At 40.8% G+C, this 24,157-nt stretch overlaps 1 protein-coding gene across 1 annotated transcript; it reads right to left on the bottom strand.

Moving 5' to 3' along the window:
• Window positions 1–543: 543 nt before the first annotated feature.
• Window positions 544–22,697, bottom strand: Kr (krueppel). Its single transcript, XM_076790755.1, has 4 exons — window positions 21,950–22,697; window positions 12,858–13,530; window positions 11,838–12,629; window positions 544–3,714 (listed from the first exon to the last, which is right to left on the bottom strand). The coding sequence occupies exons 1-3, from the start codon at window positions 21,987–21,989 to the stop codon at window positions 11,852–11,854; spliced, it is 1,491 nt and encodes a 496-aa protein (XP_076646870.1). The 5' UTR covers window positions 21,990–22,697; the 3' UTR covers window positions 544–3,714; window positions 11,838–11,851.
• Window positions 22,698–24,157: the final 1,460 nt, after the last annotated feature.

The following is a 24,157-nucleotide window of genomic DNA, read 5'->3' as shown; positions in this document are numbered from 1 at the left end:
TATCGAAAAATATTCCAAACTAAATTTCGGGACCGCAAATTCATTTTATGAAATATCTCGATAATTAATGGAGACTGAGAAAAATATTAAACACAAAAATTGCTTGTCTTCTTGAACGAAATGAAATAAACACGTATTTCTAAGCTATTAAATATTTCTTAGTATAAATTAGTGAATACTACTTGCCATCAACTGCATAAAACTCGTTTGCTAAAACTGTTATCTAGCAATTTTCCTATGTAAAGTTTCAGTAAAATTTTATTTTAATTTTCTTTTATCTACACATGAGGTATGTTACCAATCGACAATAAATTTGCTTGTCGAAACACATCATTAGCAAACAAACAATTAGAACAGTTAAAACAGTTGTATGACTATAATCATTGTACATACAAATTATTACGAAAACTAAGCTAAACTAATAAGAAAACTAAAACGTCTGCATAAACCACAGTCCGATATGTAAATTAAAGTTGAAGGATTCGAAGGATGCTGAATAACAAAGTGAAGGGTGTCAGATTAAAAAAGCACGCAAACGATTAAACAGTGAGTTTTTAATAATAAAAATATTTTGACAGACCAGTCAACTCGATGGAACATTTATTCAAATGAGTCGTGTGTGATTGCGAGAAATGGAAGGTGTGTGGGTGAGGGTGATGGTGAACTCGTGTGTGTTCATGTGTATGCGTGTGGGGGTGTGGAAAAGGACAAGGGACAGGACAAGGATCGCAAAATTACAATTAAACACCGTATAATACAAAGGATCATTTTCCTTCATCGACTCACTTATCCAAGGTAGGAATTTTCGACATTGGCAGCGACGTAGTTTACGATAATGATAATAATTATATTAACTACAGGTAGAGATACTATTATTAATTAAATTACTTATAAAACTGTCTATACTCGTATTTGTACGCGCAACATCTCGTCATTTAATACCCCGTGTTTTATTCTTTCATTCGTTCGTTCTCTCTCTCTTTCATTCATTCATTCTCTTTTCATTACAATTATCCACTTAGTTTTCCTTTTGCTCTTCCCTTAACTATTTAGGAATACTATTTAAAATCAGTCTTGTGGTTGAGATATATTAGGTGTCTGGTGAGGTAGTGTCAGTTTCATAGTATACATCGAGTGCCACTTGATTTTTGCTGTACAATCACAAAACCATCGTCGTGAACTAAATCCTTGGTCAGCCTGTCGATTCCGTCGCATAATCGCCCAACTATCATCATCACATTTTGTACAATTTCCCATAATCTATCAAACAAAGTCGTCAGAAACCACACGCGTTATATAAAACAGAAAATTTCGCAAAGTTATGGCTCCTACGGCTAGACCGCAGACCTTTGTGCGAAATAAAAGTCGTGCACCTAAATAGCAACAAACTGGAGCAAAATAAAAATTCATTTCTCTTTTTAACCGCTCCACCACGTCTAAAAATCCACATTTCATATTAGAATAACCTTCAACCCTTTGCCATACAATTTTCTCTAGCGTCACGTTATAATTAGAACTTTAACAATTTCTCAGAAGAAAAGATCAATTGATATTTATTATATATTTACAGATACTTCGGCGTAAAAAAAAAAAGAGTAAAGTACCTATAAATATCTACAGATACTTCAGCGTAAAGTATCCTATTTTGAATGAAAAGATACGATAATCTTCCTCGATATCTTCAATCGACCGTGGACCTTGATGCAAAAATAAAAACATTTTGTATTAATGGCGAGACACAGATGTTGTCTAAGAATTTCTTCCTTCCTTCACTAACTCGAAGAAATTGAAAATTACGTATCGATAGTCTCCAACTCTTTTAATCGCATTCGCAAAATCTTCAGTCTATGCTCATTAGACTGTGGACATTATGCATTTATTATATAAATGAGTAGATGCAATCCCAAACAGCGAAAGGATTAGAAGAATTTAAAAATGTCTACGTATCATTTTCATCTTGTTGAAATTACTAAAGGAAGAATCGCCATTTTATTTCGCTCGTGTCTCTTCCAATTGATGCAAACCATTTTTATTTTTCATAAGGATCCGCAGTTCGATACCCCCCATCGATGACTCGATATTATATGGCAAGGGGTCAACAGGTTTAACAAATCAAAGATAATTGTAGTGATACAATAACAATTCTGTTAATACATTGTTCTGCGTTTCTTCGAATTTTCGTCAAAAGTTCATCGAATCTGCAGTCTACCAGAGACAAAGGAAAAGCTAGATCGTGAAAAATTCTGCGGCAAAGTCGACGAATCGACGGACGGACCATGTTGCATCCAAGTTGCAGCCAGGTTGCGTTCAAGTTGCATTCTGCGCGCCCCGAGGAATGCGTGTCGTCTCAAGTGGCCGTTTTCTAAATACCTTTTAATTAGCGAGTAGCGAGAATATCGTCGATCATATATCCGCGGAACAGTGTTGATCGTTCGTCTATGTTCTTCTCTTCTTTAGTTAATACAGGCATAAAATTTGAATTTGTACCGTGTGTCGTCGTCATCGTTGTCCGGCGAGCGGGTCTCGAGCGGATACGTCGGCTACACACGCCTACACACGCCCATACGCGCACACGCACACTCACGCACACAAATGTTTCTCTTCCCTTTCCGTTCTAGTTTATTTCGAAAACGTAAAATAGCGCAGGATCGACGGAACCGCTCGAATCCGCTAGAATCGCTCGGACGATCGACCGTCGCGCAATTGCGATTACCGTTTCACTGTACAAAATTATAACTATACATCGCTTCTAGTTACATAGATACAGAGAGAAAGTATACACCACATGTACGTACATATGTGATGATGTCGAGGGCATTCGAGGGAGCGGGACCCGTGGATACGGGCTCGAACATCATTTCCAAACATTCCGATTATGCTCGACAAAATTTTGCGTGGCTCCTTTTTGCACTGGAAGCGTTCGTGCCATTTTTGAAATCGTTCGTTTCAGAAGGAACTATACAATTACATTCGCTCGTGGACATATTGTATCAAAATGGGTCTAATATCTCACATTACTAGACTTCGTCTTGTAGCTTCATGTAAAGTGCAATTTTTTTTATATTGTTGCTCTATGATCCTCGAAATCTTCGCTTTTCGCAAGGAACTATAGAATTTATACACTCATATACACATCGTAACAAAAATAGCTCAAGATCTCAATTTGTTAAATTTCTTCTTGCAGCTTCATGCGAAGTGCCATGTTTTAGATGTTGTTCTGTTTATCCTCAGAAATCATTGCATGTGTAAGGAACTATAGGATTTGTTTATGCATATAAACATCGCAACGAAAATGGATCAAGTTCTCGAGTTCGTTAGACTTCTTCCTGCAGCTTAATGGAAAGTGCCATTTTTATATGTTGGTCTACGATCCTTTAGATCGCTGCTTTTGTAAGGAACTGTACAGCTTATTTATTCGTATGAACATCGCAACAAAAATGGATTACGGTCTCGATTTATTCGACTTCTTCCTGCAGCCTCGTGGAAAGTGCCATTTTTATATGTTGTTCTATGATCCTTGAACTCATTGCGTGTGCAAGGAACTATAGAAGTTATTTATTCATATAAACATTGCAACAAAAATGGATCACGATCTCAATTTATTAGACTTCTTCCTGCAGCTTAATGGAAAGTGCCATTTTTATAGGTTGTTCTACGATCCTTGAAATCATTGCTTTGGTAAGGAACTGTAGAATTTATTCGTTTGTGTACACACTGCAACAAAAATGAACAAAAGATATAAATTTATTAGACTTCTTTCTGCAGCTTCGTAAGCAAAGTGCCATTTTTTATATGTTATATTGTGGAAACTAGAGCGAAATAAAAATTTTGTTTGTTCCACCGAATAAGAATATCTCGAGATCTCAAATCACCAGGTTAAATTTTCATGCGAAGTGCCATTTTTATACATTTTGCGAACTAGAGTGAAGAAAACATTTCTTTCCTTACTCCACAATTCTTGAAATTGCTGCTTGCGTAAGAAATGACAAAATAAATTTATTGATGTGCACACATCGACACAAAAATGGTTCGAAATCACGAAAGTTAGAGTAAAGTAAAAATTAGTTTCTTCGTTCTACAATCCCCGAATCCATTGTTCCCGTAAAATAACATTTAGTCGTTGACGTACACATGGCAACCAAAATGGTTCAAAACCAAAAATGGCCGGACTGTGGATCTTCACCGAAATTGCCATTTTTGTGTGCTACTTTAACATTAAAATAAAGTAATAATTCCTCCGTTCATTCGAACATTCCTTTAAAATAAAATAAGTACCTTATTAACGTTAGTTAATAGTCACATTTCCATATAAATATTTTATAAACGTACGCACTACGCAAAGATCCACAGTCCCCAAACAGAAATATTTTCAGTTTGCAATAAATCACTGTTGGTGCTTCCAATGTTAAAATCGCTAAACGCCGATTCGATTTTTCCCATTCCACAGATCCGTGGTCCCAGCTTCCGGTACACACATCACGCCGACACAACGTTATAATTTGACACAAACATACAGCTATGTTATTATGTATACATGGTACACTTGTTTCTTGTACATTACGATTAAAAGGACAACAACGACATAATTGATTATTACACGACAGCATGTAGGATCAAGCGACGATTTCTATTCGATTTACAAATAGGTACTCGACACGAAGAAACATCCCGTTTCCGGTTATTTTCTCTCTCCTCTCTTCTTCTCCTCTTTTCGCTTTTTGGCCTCCCTATCGCGGACCCATTTTATCGGTGATTCTGGTCTGTTTACAAAGAAACGTGGAAAACAATTGGCCCGTATCGACAATCCGGGCCGACAGGAACGTAATTCACCAGTATCATTCGGAACTAACAACCATTTTTTAACTAGGAATCGATCTCTCTCTCCTTCTTCAAGGTACCGTTTATGCAGGCGTCGCCGAACGGAGTTTCGCTCGGACGACGAGGATTGTGTACAAAACTAGGATAGCATACTTCGCTTTTGTCGTCAGGATAATAAACTCCAAGTCCGTTCAGACAGATCGACGTCGAGCTGAATGCTCCGACGAGCGTACCGTGCTTCCTTCTATTGTTAATAAATTATTCGCGTGCACAGAGTGGTCCAGAGACAAGCTAATTAACCCTTAAGCGGGCCTTCAAATTGTAGCTCAACATTTATAATCCTGGGTCAAAATGGACCCAACTTCTAAGGACAAAAGTGCACAGGGCCAACAAAGATAATCCACTTAAGGGTTACGCAGTTACAGACTATTATCGTTCATTGAATTATGTTTTAAACGAATTTGTAGTAAATTTGTTGCCGTTGAGGAACTTGCAGAATTTTCTTAGGAATAGATCGTTGAAGTTGTAAATTTCTGAAAGTGTGCTGAATTTTTTCCCTCTGTTAATTAGGACGAATCAACTCGTCATTCAAACAATAAATTATTCCTTTCGGCAGGGTCATAACATCCAGATTGATATAAACAATATTGCATTTACATTGCCCAAAATGCTATGCCAGTTCTAGTTTCTTATTAAACTTTTACAAGTGAACATAATTGAAAACCACCCAGTTAACATGTTCAGCATTCTGTAGTCTTCAAGAAACAGTTCAGAAGTGTTAAACAATCGACAGGAACATAGTACATCATTGCGACATCGACAGCAGTTGCGTTTCAATTCCATATTAGTATCACTGTAGACCGCCATTTTGGTTCCTCGAAGGCAGTCAAAGTTTCGTTAAAAATATCAACAAAATCGTCAAATCTTCAAAATATATATTCACCGAACAGTGAAGGAACAGTGTGGCTTGGAACCGAAAATTCATTGTAAAAATATTTTTATAATTCCATTCGCTGCAAAATCCTCGGCGATCGAACAAAATGGCGGTCATAGCGCGTCGAGCGTCTCTCCGAACTGTTATTACATTGCCAATATATATGCACCTACTTCGAGCTACGTAATAACTGCTGTCGTAATAGACAAGGCAAAAAAGCTCTTCGACAACGAGTTTTGGTCCTTCGTCTTGGATGATAGACTATAGATAAGATTAAATTCGTGTATTGATGAGGAACGGTACGCTCGCGAGCATCGAAAAAATGCCGTGCGACACTTCTCTGAGTTTCTCTCACCTCTCTCTCTCTCTCTCTCTCTCGATCGCGCTCTCTCTTCTATATTTTTATATCAAGGGTTAGGTTTTATATACAATATACCTGGGGTTGGTGGTGGGTTTTGCTTTTTGGCCGGGGTACGAGGTCGAGGCCTGCTGACCTCTGTCGCCGTGCTCCGATGTTAATCGATTCGCATAGACGAACGGAAATATCAAAATTAAATGTGCACAAAATCGATTCGAAAAACGCATGTTGTCTATTCGAAGCCCGTGGTACTTTCCGAGTGGAGTGTGTTTTTCGTACACCAAGATCTTCCACTTTAAATTGTTTAATCATGCGATTCAAGTTCAAGTGTCTTTTGTTCAAGAGGTATCGTGTCTGTGATCGAGGATTTCTGTAAACTGATATGTAAAACGTAAGGAGGTGCATATGTTTTTTTGTAAAATGTATGGACGTGCATCGACAAAAATTATTAATAATATTCTTTTCTCGATTGGAGAGAGTTTTTCGTACACCAAGATCTTCCATTTTAAATTGTTTAATCATGCGATTCAAATTCAAGTGTCTTTTGTTCAAGAGGTATCGTGTCTATGATCGAGGATTTTTGTAAACTGATATGTAAAACGTAAGGAGGTGCATACACCGACAAAAATTATTAATAATATTGTTTTCTCGACTGGAGAGTTTTTTGTACAGCAAGATCTTCCACTTAAAATTTTTTAATCGTGTGATTCAAATTCAAGTGTCTTTATGTAAAATATGTAAGTGTCAAATTCAAGTGTCTTTATGTAAGATATGTAAAACGTAAGGAGGTGCATACACCGACAAAAATTATTAGTAATATTGTTTTCTCGATTGGAGAGAGTTTTTCGTACACCAAGATCTTCCATTTTAAATTGTTTAATCATGCGATTCAAATTCAAGTGTCTTTTGTTCAAGAGGTATCGTGTCTATGATGGAGGATGTTTGTAAACTGACATATAAAATGTATGGACGTGCATACGTCGACAAAAATTATGAATAATATTGTTTTTTGAGTGGAGAGAGTTTCTCGTAGGAACGTACAGTGTAGTCATAAATTAGTGTGTGAGGGGTTGAAACGACATCAATAGGAAATTCTTCTATTGTTCTTACTATTTTCAGCCTGTTCAGTTTTGCCGCGGACACACCAAATCCGCAGTCTAGATCTTTTAGCATTTAATCGCGAACGTATCGAGTCAAACGCTGAGAAAGTAGGGTGCCGAACAGGCGTGACGAAAGATCGCAACGTTCTCGGTGAAACGAGCTCCGAGATCTGTCTTCTAACACGTGTAACGGGGCGAGAGTGTTTGGTTACAGAGAGGAAGGGACAGGGTAGTGGTCTGGAAAATGGCTCTCCGAAAGCTGGAACGTGAATAACGAGTGAAAACTAAGGATGAGCCGGGACCTTCGGCAGGAATGTGGCGAAAGTGTAACAGCGGGGACACGAAAGCTTGGGGGAGGCTCTCCCCCAGACCGAATTTTCACTTTCCGAAAACGAACAATCCGCGCACGCCACGGTTCACTCCCCCGCAACTCCGTCGAACGATATTTCGAAACGACCAAACTCAAAAATTCAATCCTTGGAATAGGTCCGAATTTTGACGGACTTAAACATATGCGAACACGTCGCTGGTCACTGCTATAATATAAAATGATATTTCAGCACAAAGCAACTATTCAAAAATCTATTTCCTTGGAGTGGATTTAGACGGTGCAAAACGCAATTCCTAATCTCGGTAGATTCTGAATCTCATTATTGAAATTAATCCTGTGGTGGTATCTAGGGGTCCCCCGCGACCAAACTGCGGATTTTTGTGCAAAATAAATATTGACCACATTAACACTAGATTTACGGGACCCGTCAAAATTACGGGTTTTATGTTCTTTAATTTACAATTATTGTGACTGTAAAAATGCATTTATAGGAAATTTATTCAACACGTTTATTCCTTGGAACATATATTATAGTAAAAGCCTGCTAAAAATCCGGCTGAATATATTCTTGGTATTTTTATCAAATAATCCAACCTGGCCATTTTTAGTGCTCCGTAAATCTACTGTTAATTGCAACGCACATAGCAACTATTAGACATTACTTTCTGTTCTCACTAATTTCAATAGATTTTTGCCTGCTAGTTTTTATCGTAAGTGCATCCGCAATTCGCTCGCGACTGTCAAGACTCTCTCGAAGCTCGACGACGAGAGCGCTAAAAATTTTCTATCTCGAAAAGTGAGAAAAGCAGACTCCACTGATTAGGAAAACCGACAAGTTTCAACCAAAATGTATCTAACAAAGATGCCGACGGATCCAGAGCAAATGGTTCGCTATAACAGCGAGTAGGCGCGTCCAGTCTCGCTGGTAGAGCCTCGCCGCCGAGGGTTGCGAATGTCGTCAGATATCCGGAAGAGGGTGTCATTGAATGACTCGGGGGGTCGGTTTTCTCGTCCCACGGGCTGACCCCGGTCGGTGGAACAATCGGTGGCCTCGAGTTCGCCGATGAAATTTGCATGGCCCCCGGACCAGACATAAATCAGCGCGCCATTGAGAGCGGCGCGCGAGGAAGAGTCGTGTCGAAAAGAGAAAAGAGGACACTCCGGAGGCGAAGGACTCCGAAGCGAAAGAGAACGAGGAGCCGGCGCAGAACTTGAAAAGAGGAGGGTCCACCGGCTGCGAAATTTTCGGCACGCGGGTATATCATTGCGAAAACTGGTTCGCGCGAAACAGACGCCCGCAAGGAACCCGGGCGGGGCTAGGACAAAAGCGATACTAGGGATCCTTTGCGCTTCGAAGGAAGCCGGCTGCTGTTCTAGAAAGAGAGAGAGAGAGAGGGGGGGGGGAAAGAAACCGGAGAACCTCGAAGACGATCTGTGGGCCGATTTCTGCATGAGAATGAACCTCGAGGATGATGATTCCTCTCGTCGGTGGATACTCCTGAAGGAATCCGCCAGGTTGTTTCGTGCTTATTGTGCGGATTGCTCCCGCGAATCGACGATTTCATATTCACCGGACACACGCGTGAATATATCGTCGCACCGGGCCGGGGCACCTTTTTTTTTGCGAACGGCCGCATGCAAATCAACTAGCAGGCGGCTCTCTCGCCTCCGACAGACGCGATACACGATCGCCCGGACAGTCGGACATTTTTTCTTTTTTTTTTTTCACTCTCGGCTACTCCGAGGGACTACGCGGCTTTGAGATGGAAATTTCGAGAAGTTGATAAGAACTCGGCGGAGAAGGAGATGGAGGAGTTGGAATTTTTGGTACATTTTTAACAGGGTTTCGATCGTCTCGATGATCAAAAAGTTCGATGAAATTGAAGAAATGGGAGCTGAGGAGTTGAGATTGGTAATTGCGCTTTCGGTACTGTTGTAGTTTATAGGTCAGGGGAACATTGTCTTTGGCCGATTTGGCGGAAATGAATGTTTGGAGAAGCGATTTCATGATTCGAATGCAGGTGATATGAATTGTTTTCGCTCTTGGCTACTCCGAGGAACTACGCGGCTTTGAGTTGGAAATTTCGAGAGGTTGATAAAAATTCGGCAGAGAAGTAGGAGATGGAGGAGTTGGAATTTTTGGAACATTTTTAACAGGGTTTTGATCGTCTCGATGATCAAAAAGTTGGATGAAATTGAAAAAATGGGAGCTGAAGAGTTGCGATTGGTAATTGCGCTTTCGATGCCGTTGTAGTTTATAGGTCACGCGAACATTGTCTTTGGCCGAAATGAATTTTTGGAGAAGCGATTTCATGATTCGTATACAGGTGATATTTCGGTCGCGTGTTGAACATATTTTTCGAAGGTACTACAGGCTGATATTGTTGTCGATTTTATCGCCCCTCATCAAATTGATGTTTCAGAGACAACGCCTCGAACGAGTCAGACTTGGCGATTTGTTACAGATAGAATAGCTGATAGAAACATTCAAAAAGTTCCACAGCTCGTTCGATCTCTGGGAAAAGATTCCGGTTTGACTTGGAGGGTAGTTTTCACCCCCAGTGAATTGAAATCGATCTCGACCGAGACGGATCATTATTTTTGTATCGAACCGTTCTTAAAGTTACATACAAATCAATCAACAGAGAACGTGACTCCTCGGCAAAATCGATACACGATGCAAAGTATTGCAAGAGGCGTGTTCTGAAAGGTGACCAATCAAAACGCAACAGCTAGTCACGGTATAATTTCGACCCTACGGCGGAGTCAAAGCCGCCGCCAGGTTCAAAGGACCACAAGAATCCTAGCACCACAAAGATGACAATAGTACAAGGACAAAAGGACAAAACAAAAGAACGCAGGAGAGAACCAGGAAGTACAAATCTCGAGCTCGTTCAGGAATAAATCGGATCCCCAACACCCCCCTCCATACATACATATCCATAAAACTGTGTGCGGTATTTTTTCGAGTAAATCTGTACATGTATTTAACAAAAATCAATGGCTTTTACAATGGGCGCGTGGAATAGACAACAACGCGCGCCGCGCAACCGCCCGTTTTTTCGGGCGTCATAAAAAATAAATACAAACGAACGAAACGAAACGAAACGAAACGAAACTAGACGAAACGAGACGAGACGAGACGAAACGAGACGAAAAATCGATTCGGCACAGCGAAACGAAAACAAAAAAAAAAAAAAAGAAAACAGAGGAGAGAAGTAATCGAAACGCAGAGAAAATGAAACAAAGAGAATAGAGAATAGAACGAAAGCTAAAATATAGAAATGAAACGAGACAAAAAAAAAAGAGATCGGATAAAAGAAACGTATCTATACATATGTCTATATATTATAGTATAATATGGTCGACAGCTCGTAAAGATCGGCAGACAGAGGACCGACTTCACCGATGTCACTCCCCCCCGCTACTTTTACTGTCAGAGGAACTTGTATACCAGTACATTCATTCCGTAGCTTCTCTTTTTATATTTCGATTCCCGCTCGTCTCATTCACACGCACGCGAGAGACGCACACGCGACGCCTCGAACCACACGTACGCGTACACGTACAGGTACGCGTACACATACACTCGGTCGTTCGCGTACACACACGCGTAACGGCAATCATCGTATCTCGCTGTTCGATTTTTCTCTCTCCCGTTACCATATCTAATTAATAACTATCTACCTATACCCATAAACACGCCTCCCGAACGAAACACGCAGAAACTACAACGACTAAATACACAGTTGTCTCTTCTTCCGTCGAGTTTATATACAAAAGAGAAACCTGCCCCGGAAAAAGCAGGTTTCCCTTCCTCTTACATATTTCTCTCGGTATATATATATTTCTATATATATACATATATTTTTTCTTACGAAAAGGAAAAAAAAATGAAACCGCGTCCCTGAATTGTTTGTTTGTTCTCCGTTTAAATTACACGTTTTACAGGATGCTCAATAGACCCCACTTTCATCGAACCTCCTTCTCACTTTCCCGTAGGTACAATAATAATAATAATCTCTATATATATAATATAATATATATATATATATATATAAAAAGCTTCTTAACAATAGTGACTGTGAACCGGTGCTCGGAGGATTGTTAGCTAGGTGGGGGTGTTGATCTACCGCAAACAAATCTGCCAACAGAACCGTCCCCTATTGTTCCAAAAGCATTGTGTCAAAAACTTTGCTTCCGTCTGAACGATGCGTCCTGTCGGGATTTCTTGGGTAGAACAAGACCGAGTTACAGGTTGTGTGTGTATGTGTGGTATATGTGATGTCTACGTACCCCTAGAGACTCCACTAGGACGCGTGACCGACGTTGGTCGGGTTCCCGAGGGTTGCTAGATGGTGAACGTACTGATTGCGGCTGTGGTTCTGCAGGAAGAGGCTGCTAGGACTAGCCTCGGACACATCGAGCTCCTCGTCGTCTTCTTCGTGAATGGTGTCGCTGCTGGGGCTGTGACTCATCGGCGAATCGCCGCTGCTATGCGATAGGGAGAGAGGCCTGTGCATCCCGGTGGACATCGACAGATCTTCCGGCTCCGTCTGCTCCGGTAGATCGACGGGAATGCCCGACAGGTTCAATGGCATCGGGATCGACGCGCTCAGGGCCGGGCTGGGCAACTGACGATGAGCTGGTCTCACCGGCGTCATCGGTTTCCTCGACACCAACGAGTTTGTCTCGGTCTCGTCAATCTCCACGTCGATGTCGATGTCTATGTCCTCGTCCAAGTCGTCGCTGGCTAATGACGGCGAGGCGACTTGCGATCGCGGTACCCCGGTGGTGCAGCACTTGTGATGCATCAGGTGGTGCCTCCGCCTGAACCGCATCTGACAGTGCTCGCACTCGAACGGCTTCTCCCCCTTGTGGATCAACAGATGAGCCTTCAGCTGATTCGAGTCGCTGAACTTCGCCGAGCACAGCTCGCACGCGTACGGACGCTCGCCGGTGTGCACGCGCAAGTGCCGGCGCAGGTTCGCTACCTGGACGAATTGACGGTCGCAGTGGCTACAGTGGTACGGCTTCTCGCCCGTGTGCAGACGCATGTGGGTTTTCAGGTGGTGGTCCCGGGTGAATCTGCAATCAGAAAGATCGGTGTCCCTTTTAGTACAAGACTTCTGGAAACCCTGCCAAGCGGAAGTGGAAGAAAAGAGACGTTCAAGGACAAATCAGTGCAACGAAATAGAAAACTGTTTAGAGAGGTACCCAAGAAGAAAACTACTAGGAATGTTATGCTTATCAAAATACTCCCACCCTTGAAGCTTGTATATCGAAGATAAAGAATCAGTATCTTGAAGAACTAACCTCTTGTGGCACTCGGGGCACTCGAAGGGTTTCTCCCCGGTGTGCGTGCGCTCGTGATTCTGCAGCACGTGTTTGTACCCGAACGATCTCGAGCACACTCCACAGGTGAACACCTTGTCCCTTCCGTCTTTGCCGACCTCGGGGCTAACGGACGTAGGTGGACTTAGAGGAGCCAATCCTTCGACGGTCGTCTGGACAACGTCGTTCTTCGACTTTGTTGTTTTCCTCTTCGGGGCTTGACCTTTCTTCGCCGTCTTGTCCACGTTGTTGTTATTGTTGTTGTTGTTGTTATTGTTCGAGGATGTGTTCGTGATTCTCCTCGAGGTGGACTTGGTGCTCAACGCGGGTGACACCGGTCCAGGTGAATGATGAAGTGGCAACGGTGGCGAGGATGCCGCTGGTGGCACCCAACCCCCGAAAAGTGTTGGATGATGTCTGTAGAGGGAAGGACTGCCGGCTAATGTCGCGTGCAAGGACACTGGTATACCCGCCGCCATCAATGCCGCCGTTCGACTCGCTGCCAAGAGCTGTTGCGGGGTGAGCATTGACAGTCCAGCCGTGGCAGAGCCCATCCCCGGGAACATTGCTTGAGACGTGTTATTGTTCAGCGGCGGTGACAACGGTTGCTTCTCGGATTCTTGTTTCATGTCGAGGTGCTGGCTGGTAATGAGTCCTGAAACAGAAAAGTCGAATTTCAGCTGTTTTAGATGTTATGGGTTTAGGGTCAGTCTTACGTCCTAAATCTCATTTTCGGAACAGATTACACCAATTGTAGAGTTTACAATATTCAAACTATAGAATTTACAATATGGGAACTATAGAATTTACAATATGGGAACTATTGAATTTAAAATATTGGAAGTATAGAATTTACAATATTGGAACTATAGAATTTGCAATATTCCAATTATAGAATATGCAATAGTCCAATTATAGAATTTACAATATTCCAATTATAGAATTTAAAATATTGGAGCTATAGAATTTACAATATGGGAACTATTGAATTTAAAATATTGGAACTATAGAATTTACAATATTCCAATTATAGAATTTACAATATTCCAATTATAGAATTTACAATATGGGAAGTATAGAATTTAAAATATTGGAGCTATAGAATTTACAATATGGGAACTACAGAATTTAAAATATTGGAACTATAGAATTTAAAATATTGGAACTATAGAATTTACAATATTGGAACTATAGAATTCGCAATATTCCAATTATAGAATTTACAATATTCCAATTATAGAATTTACAGTATTCTTATAACTGAGCACAGTTGTTACTGAATATAATCAAATCCTTTTTATTTCATAATAAAGATACTAATATTACTCCGTAGATCTCCCTTTTACATTTAAAACAATTTCTGTAAACTGAAGTTGGTTCTGTTAATAAAATAGAACTCGTACACTTCTTACGACCCAATCTGCATATACTGTGAAACAATTACATCGTCGGAAGACATCGATGTTTAATAAACTGTATAACCGAAATATTGTATATTTTTCATGAAGCATTCCTATAGAAATATTTCCTTGACATCGAAAACGCTTATTTATCATTAATTCAGTCAACATAAATTCGGTCAAAATGTAAATTAACGTTCTACAATCCTCTTTATTTTCAAATTTGACTTAAATATATGTAATTCAAGAATATATAATATACGTTTGAAAAAACTGTAATACAACAATGAATAAATTCTTCGGTTACAAAGGGGGGTGGCGGAACAATAAAACGCTGCGCTAAATTCTAGTAATGAAATGAAGCAGAATCGAAAGAAAAAAAACGAATAACAAAAACGCGTGACTTCAAAGTCACACTGTTATTGTAAAAGATATTTCGACAGTTCAGTTAACACGAACGCATTCGTTATATGTGGAATATGACCCAATTTTTATCACAATTTACAAACTCGCCAGTATGCTGCATGAAGACCTATCAACAACAACAAGCATTCTTCAAAAGACTAAATTCCCTTAAACGAAAAATACATTTTAACTTCAGCCTCCCGATTGCCTAAAAAAAAAAATTCGTACATTGCAGAACGAAAATATGGCCCAACTTTTATCCGAATTCACAAACTCGCCAGTATGCTGCATAAAGACCTATCAACAACGACAAGCATTCTCCAAAAGACTAAATTCCCTTAACACGTTGTTTGCCATGTCACCCATACGTGGGTGACGGAATTATTTGTCCGGGTTATAGAATGATTTTTTACGTTAATATATTCATTGTACCAAATTTGAAAGTTCAAGGACTACTCAATATCATACATTTAATTTTTTTCAATTTTTATTTCATTAAATAACTTATTTCGATCTTATGGAATTTTTGAGTTTTCTAGTTTGGCGGTCAAAGTGTTAAACGAAAAATACATTTTAACTTCAGACTCCCGATTGCCTAAAAAAGAAAAAACAGAAATTCGTACATTGCGGAAAAAGATTCGCAGTCGAGCAGCAACAAGAAAACATTCGAACGTCTGTTTCGCAATAAATCGCAGCCAGACCTCGGCCACGCGCTTGCAAAAAGGGCGAGCACGGTGTACGTGTGCGAATTGTAAGCCGTTCCTCGATGCCGGTCCCTCTCTCTCTCTTTCTCTCTCTCTCTCTCTCTCTCGCTTCTCCAGATCGTTCGTGGATACATAGCTTGTTCCCCGTGTCTCGTCCCACCCCGTACGACCTCCCACACGCGCCGCTCTCACACGTGAGAGCTCGCTCGATCCTCCTCCATTCACTCACACCGTCGTACGCGCCAGTTCATTCATAAGCCTCGACTTCCCACCCACGTCACCGCGACGTACCGCCTCTCTTCGACTTGAGGCCAACGACTCCGCGAAACTGCACGCTGCAACCCGTTGCAATGCGCCGCAGCACGTTGCGCTCGCGGTTTCTCCGACCTCCGGACCGATTTTCCGGGTTCCTAACACTCCTCGGTCACTTCAAGGCCGTTACGGGTCAACCACAATCTCGGAATATTGTTCCACATTCTCAGAAAACTGGCAGAACCCGTGGACTTCGTGTTGCGAATTTTTGCGAAATTTGGAACTGAAAAGTTAGTTGAATTTCTTTATGATCAAGTCCTTACAACTGTGACTAATATTGAATCTTTCTATGTATGTTATATATGTTATTTCTGGTGTATTTAGGTAGGTGTTGTATATAGTGTACATATTGCTTTTATAAGATGTTATTTTGTGTTGTATGCAGACTATGGAAACGGAACCTCTTGCAATCCCGAAGGGAAAACAATAAACCAATAGTACTGGTACCAATAGAGTGCCTAACCCGCCACTAAACATTGTTGTACCATTGTTCAAAGTATCATTTACATTACTAAATTCGTCTCTCATTTGGTAAACGTTTAAGTATTGTACGGGCTATTATACCAGTTTCATATGAAATAAAATAAATCATATAAAACTGAAACATTGTAGGTCGGAAGAAATGTTTGGTTTCGGAATTAAAATGGCTGCGAGTGCGAGGGAGGGATTGACGATCGAGCTGCAATGTTTTTTCAGTAAAATTTTGAAAGCTCCCAAACAATTTAATCCTACATCTTCAGAAATCTTTTCCCAAAAAGCTTAACTGTTAATAATAATAGTTTGCTCCCAAGGAAGGAAAACTATCTGTCGAATAGCATTACCGACTGCTAAAAGAAAGCTAGTACAAGATCACAAGAGATTTGTTCTGCTTATTTTTACGGCGACCGCCTCAAAGTGTCCTCGCGAGCGCGCGTGGCTCGCAGAAAATCTTCGGGGTGTGGAGAGAAAAAAAAAATGCGTCGCGAATTAGGGTTGCAGCGTCCGATGATTGCTCACACGCGTGACCGACGTTGCCGGCTGACTACGTAATCTGATTAGCCGTCGGTCCACTTTCGGCGTTCTAAAAACCGCCGGGGTTCCCCTCTCGAAGTTCCAAGCTCGAAAAATTTTTATTATTTCTTGCGATCGAGTGAACCGAGAGAGCGAGCACGAGCTCGAGCAGCACGCCGGTGAAAAATCTCTCTCCTGACCGAAAGAGGGAAGAGGGAACATTTTTTTCGGTGAAAAGGAAACACGGTCGAGAGAAGCGAGAGAGTTCGAGAGTAGCCATGTTGCCTCCGCTAATTAATGGACCGTTTAGAAAGAGGGGGCCACGCGCGCGTAACGAGACCCGTCGAATCAATAAGGGTGCGTAAGATTCTCTTCTCTCTCTCTCTCTCTCTCTCTTTCTCTTGCTTTTCTATTCTCTTTCTTCGGGGTCGACGACGCTGCCCCGTGAAAAACTCCCTCGACGATTCTTACAGCCTACAATCGCCGTTTCCCGGCAACACGACGACGAGCGCGCCGCCCTACCCCGCGAGCCTACCATCCCTTCGCCCTAATTGGTCGCCAACCCCGATATTCCCTTTGAGAGAATCCCTTTTTCCCTCCAAGAAAACCGAGAAGAAACTTCTCCTCCTCCTTCTCCTCCGGATACCGTTCTCGCTCGCGCATAATCGCGACGCAACGTTTCCTCGGAATTTTTCCGCGAGCTATGTTTAATTCCTGGGCTCAAACCTTTGGGGGGTTTTCGACCCGCGAGAGTGACAATCCTTAGGCCGGACAATTTTAATGATTTTTCTAAATGTTTGATGGATTTTGTTGAACTGAAGGCGATTTTTTAATTGTGGAATAGCCGAGTGCGATTTAGCTAGCTTGAGAGACTAATTTCAATGATTTTTTTAATGTACGATTTTATTATAGAGGCGATTTTTAAAAATTGTAGAATACGTGCTCTAGATTAATTTCTACGATTTTTTGAACAATGGACGATTTCGACTGAAGTAGGTCAAAATTTTTGATTGTGGAACGGCGACCGTGGGGACTTTAGAAATTTCGAGCGACCAATTTGAATGATTTTTTGGGTAATGGATGATTTGTACTAGAGTTTTCTAACATCCTAGCTACAGGAAACAATTCGTTTAAACAAAATAATTTAGACGAAGGCAATAATACGTTTTCAATACATTCGCATATTTAGGGTTACTGGTTTAAACATTTTAATTCTAGGAAGGCCAAGATACTCAACTGTATACATTTATTACAATGCTACTTTCATCGAATAACATTGCCTGATAAAATAAAAACGATTTTTCAGCATCCTAATTATCATAGTTTCCAAAAATATGTTCTTGAAACATCCTTTTAAAGTTACTTCATCATTTAAATTCTAGAAACTCCAAAATATTCATTCAAGTACTAAATATTTTAATAATATTTTAATTAAATATATAAACATTTATTTCGACATCTATTCCTTTTAACAACAATCCCTTCTAAACCAGTCCACGATTTCCCAAAATCAACTCGCTCTATTCTCGAGAAAATTATTAATTATTATTCCCTAAGGGTACGAGTACAACGCAGCTAGTATCGCAATACTTTCAGACTTATAATCTTCAACATTTCGATTCTAGAAAATCAAAGACGTTCGCTAACAAACATATCTGTCAACGTCTCTTCGACGAACCATTTCTACGAAAATGAAAGACAACGTTCCAACAGTAACCATATCAAAACAAACCAACCCATTCCAAAAATTCCCAACAACAGAGGAACAGTGTATTCCTCAGGTTAATTACACATCAACCATAATTCCGGGCGTGACCTCCGTGTCACATATTCACCGAAATCCTGGCGGGCCGTTGTCGATCGAAACGAAAATACGGCTCGCGTGCGTCTGAGGCGCGTGGTTCGCCCAAATATACTATACATTGTTTATAACCTGGAGCGCGAGACCTGAGAGACTTGAGAGATCAAATCTTACCACTTCAACGATCTTCAACCGATTTCGGGGATATAGTGCGGTCCGACATAAAATTATCAACCGAGATTTTGAGAAGTGGGAAGAGAAAACCGAATATAAAATTTCAGATACCGGTCTTTGTTAGTTTCCGAGATATTAATGAAAATACACAAAGGTGTATCGGTCCGATCAGTTTTTCTGGACCGAGCGATCATCAAACGAGAGAATCGTCAGAGTTAATAATATGTATATATATATAAAGAGAAATCAAAATATATAGAAAACATATTTAGAGAACAATACATATATAGATATATAAATAATATATGTATAGAAATGAACATAAATATATATATATATATATATATATATATATATATAAGGAGAGAAATTGCATGTAACGGGTGAACACAAAAACATCTTCTTTGAAAGTGTTTCATTAATGTCTTGAAAACTTAGATCCGTCTTTGTTATTGTATATTAGGGTTCTCTTTGTGAAATTTATCTTTGAAATTTGTGTTGGGCCATACCGCGGCACGTTCTATTCAGCAACAATGTCGCAATTATCTAGCGCGAAAGAGCAATTGCTTCCTAAATGTTCTAAATAGTAGAGCTACCTGTTGGAAATATGATTGGTTTATAGTACAATTAGCAAACGAGGAACGGCGTGAGAACAATCCAACGACAGAGAGACAAAGCCGAGACATCCAATGATCTTATGGCGGTACTATCAGACTGATCGGTGACTATTGCACCAGTAATTTCTTACTTCATTGATTCCCATTATATTCAGCAATAATGTCATAATTAGACTCCAGATGTTCATGCATTTGTGAAGAAATTGGCTGCGGTGAAGTATAAAACAATAAGAGTTTAAGAAAAATTTATTCTTACCCCGTTTTCGATACGAGAAAACCATTTAGCAATGAAATGAATTTTTATTCAACTCCCGTTTTCCGTAACATTTTTCCTTTGCATAAAGATCCGCATTCTAGTCATAATTATACGGTAGCGTAAGAGAAATTGTGTTTCCTAACACTAAACCTACCCGAGCACAAAACATACAAAAGTGAAACGTCTTATAGATGGGAGAAGATACTAGATGGGGGAATTTACTTAAACTTTGTAGGATTTTCATATGCGATTGAATAAAGAAGTCAATTCAGTAATTTCCTCTGTGAACGTTTTCATAGTTTCAATAATTGTGAAATGGAAAATCGGTCATTTCGACCGCGGTAGTTTTACTGTTAAAGAAACATAGTTTCAATAATTGTGAAATGGAAAATCGGTCATTTTGAACGCGGTAGGTTTACTGATAAAGAAACATAGTTTCAATAATTGTGAAATGGAAAATCGGTTATTTTGAACGCGGTAGGTTTACTGATAAAGAAACATAGTTTCAACAATTGTGAAATGGAAAATCGGTTATTTTGAACGCGGTAGGTTTACTGATAAAGAAACATAGTTTCAACAATTGTGAAATGGAAAATCGGTTATTTTGAACGCGGTAGGTTTACTGATAAAGAAACATAGTTTCAATAATCGTAAAATGGAAAATCGGTTATTTTGAACGCGGTAGGTTTACTGATAAAGAAACATAGTTTCAATAATCGTAAAATGGAAAATCGGTCATTTTTATCGCGGTAGTTTTACGGTTAAAGAAACATAGTTTCAACAATTGTGAAATGGAAAATCGGTCATTTCGACCGCGGTAGTTTTACTGTTAAAGAAACATAGTTTCAATAATTGTGAAATGGAAAATCGGTCATTTTGAACGCGGTAGGTTTACTGATAAAGAAACATAGTTTCAATAATTGTGAAATGGAAAATCGGTTATTTTGAACGCGGTAGGTTTACTGATAAAGAAACATAGTTTCAACAATTGTGAAATGGAAAATCGGTTATTTTGAACGCGGTAGGTTTACTGATAAAGAAACATAGTTTCAACAATTGTGAAATGGAAAATCGGTCATTTCGATCGGGGTAGTTTTACTGTTAAAGAAACATAGTTTCAGTAATTGTAAAATGGAAAATCGGTTATTTTGAACGCGGTAGGTTTACTGATAAAGAAACATAGTTTCAATAATCGTAAAATGGAAAATCGGTCATTTTTATCGCGGTAGTTTTACGGTTAAAGAAACATAGTTTCAACAATTGTGAAATGGAAAATCGGTCATTTTGACCGCGGTAGGTTTAAAGAAACATAATTTCAATAATTGTAAAATGGAAAATCGGTCATTTTGACCGCGGTAGGTTCACCGTTAAAGAAACATAATTTCAATAATTGTAAAATGGAAAATCGGTCATTTCGACCGCGGTAGGTTTAAAGAAACATAATTTCAATAATTGTAAAATGGAAAATCGGTCATTTTGACCGCGGTAGGTTCACCGTTAAAGAAACATAATTTCAATAATTGTAAAATGGAAAATCGGTCATTTTGACCGCGGTAGGTTTAAAGAAACATAATTTCAATAATTGTAAAATGGAAAATCGGTCATTCTGACCGCGGCGGTTTACTGTTAAATGTTCTAAACAGTACATCAACCCGTTAGAAACAGGATTGATTAATAAATCGGGCAGCAAGTTCCGCGTCAAACGAAAGGCAACTCGTCATCGTGCGAAGCAATCGAACGACGGCGAGACATCTACAGAGTACGACAAACCTCGGGGTTTTTCGTGGTCGTGTATTTTTAGTTCGGTCGTCGGGAATCGCGAGAGACCGTCCCCGCTCATTTTCCTCTGGGCAGCGATTTCACGTTTTCCTGGCTCATCGATGTTTACAATGTGTCACAACACGGTAGCGTGTCGCCCGCGGGCGCTTTTAGAACCTGGCAATATTCCAACCTGGTTCGCGAACCACGAAGCAAGAGAGCTCGCCTCGCGAAATCCGTCTCGAAACAACACCCGCTTCGTCTCTCGTCTCGGCTCGGCTCGGCTCGGCTCGGGTCAGCAGACAGACCACGCGCGAGGCGTCGTCGAAGAAAAACCCGAAGGCTAACCTTCAAACGCGCGGAAAACAAACGGCGACTTTCGCGCGCGCGACTTTTGTTTCCCCTCGGTACACCCGAATTCCGAATACATTCATACCAACCGCGGAGACACGGTCCAGAGCACCGATTGGACATTTCACGCCGTTTCAATATAAACGTTTATCCGATCTTACGAGGAAACTAAACGGACGTGGAAAAATATTCTTAACGCGTGATTATACCGAACGGAACCGTTCCGTGGATATTATCGGCTTCGGGTCGCGTGAGTCGTGATCGCGAGGGATCGTGAGTCACTTTTGAGTAGAACGGAACACCTACCTGCGTTGAGTTGCGCCTCCTGCAGATAAGACAGTGCCATTCTACGATCCGTGCTGGCCGGTTTCACTTTGACACTCCATCCACTTTCCTCTCGTGTGCACAGAATTCACTTGTTTCTTTTCTCTTTTTTCCCGGTCGAACTCGAGAATAAAAACTAGATCTCGCGTACACTGCACGAACTGCTATAGGAGACACGGTCGGGGACACGACCGAGTTTGTATTTACGCGTGTATGTGTGTCTCTGTCTGTCTGTATCTCCCGTTGGTTCGGTTCTCTGTGTTCGGGAAAGAGAAAAATCCAATCCTCTCGGTGAGCTGGTCCCACGTGCAACCAAGGATGATCGGGGAAACGCGATTGAACGATGATCGGTGAAGAAATCGTGGAAACGCAAGAAGGCCCCTGGGTCGTGGCGAAGAACGAAAAAAAATGCGAGGAGTAACCGAAAAAGTGCGACGTAAAACGTGTAACTACTCTACTATAAACAACAAATGTCGCCGTCCGACCACGAGTAACGACGACAATCCACGACGTTGCTCTGGGCTGACCTAACCCAATACTAACTGACAATCGAGTCGCGCTCACTGTAGTCAAACATCCCCCACCACCTCGTCCGAGCTCTCCCCACTTCTCCAACTGTATCCCCACTTCGCCGGCTTCGGTTAGGGCTCCCTTCCACCCTCTCGAATCGCAACCCCGGATGCGCGAGTCGCAGAAACGCGAGGGGTAGGGGGATGAAGCTGGCGCGTGTTTCAGGGGGATGGTGGGGCGAAGCGGGTCGAAGAAGACGAAGAGAGAGGGATGACTGAGATCGCTGATGGATCTAAGAAGGATGAGCGGTGGCGAGGGGGAGGGGGAGAGACAGGGTGAACCTGCGACCGTGATCTTTAAGGGTGGAGGGTCTCGAGAGTGTGGCGAAGACTATGGAAGGGTAGGGGGTGACCGAGGACGGGACGAGGAACGCCGCAGAAGGCGGGTAATCGGTGAAACCTGCGAGAGAAAAGATACCGAGCATGTGGGCTCGATTAGGGGGGTGAGGACAGGGATTTTTTTTTTTTTGCGATATCCCGCGATCGTAAACCGAATCGTTGCACATTCGGCCGCAAAAAGATGGACGACATTCAAGTCTATGGTAGTGTTATTCACACTGGGCTCACTGGACCCGTCCGAACGACGGGTTCTAATATTTTTAACCCTTAACACTGGAATGGCGACTGTGAGGCGCTACTAAGAATTGTTGTATCATTATTCAAAATAGTTCTTACATTATTAACACGTTCGTCGCCGAGTTACCCATATGTGGGTGACGGAATTATTTGTGCAGGTTTCAAAATGAATTTTTACGTTGATAGATTCATTGTACTGAACTTGATTAGGATCTGTAACATGCAGAAAAGTTGCAGGATTACTCAGTATCGTACATTTAATTTTTTGCAATTTTTATTTCATTAAATAACTTACTTTGATTTTATGGCGTTTTTGGGTTTCTAGGCGGGCGTTCAAAGTGTTAAATTTGTTTGTATTCAATAAATTACTAAACATTTCAGTATTGTACGAGTAAATTGCACCATTTTCGCATATATAGTATGGAAAAATATATATAGGAGGGAAATATTCTAGGTTGGAAGAAATGTTTCGTTTGCTAAAATGGCTTCGAGTGCAAAGGGTTAATTTACGAATATCGAGATCGTAAAAGTGCGTCCATTCAAAGATATTTCTTTGGGTATGTATTATTACAAAATGGCTGAAAAGGGTAGACAATTTTTAGGAGTTTTAGTGCTCCGTAAACTCTGGAAGTCTGTGTCGTTTTCAGTATGTCTCGATCAAGTATTAGTTTACAGGAAGACCTAGTTTTAACCTGTTTCGTGAATTTTTCATTTAATTCCACCTATTTTACAAAAACTACGTTGGCCAGAATAGCACCGCTGTGAATTGCTTGTTCACTCTTTGAGATCGCGGAACTACTAACGGAAATTAAAATAATTGTACATCTTTGGGAATGTGTGGAGCACATGTATACGTAAAAATTCTGAGAAAACTGAAGAGTTCCAAATTAACTGATCAGATCCGTGACAAAATTTTAATCTCCGTCATCAGTCTCCACGTAATCAGATTAGACTGCACCCACCTTCGCCGTGAAGATGGCTGACGAGTCCGACAGTGTTGCAAAGTTTCTGTTTACCGAATGTATCTTCAGTATAAACAATCTTT

The sequence above is a fragment of the Halictus rubicundus genome, chromosome 7, assembly GCF_050948215.1.
Source record: "Halictus rubicundus isolate RS-2024b chromosome 7, iyHalRubi1_principal, whole genome shotgun sequence".
NCBI lineage: Eukaryota > Metazoa > Arthropoda > Insecta > Hymenoptera > Halictidae > Halictus > Halictus rubicundus.
Note: the sequence above shows the minus strand (reverse complement) of the source record. Positions and strands in the feature narration are given on the sequence as shown.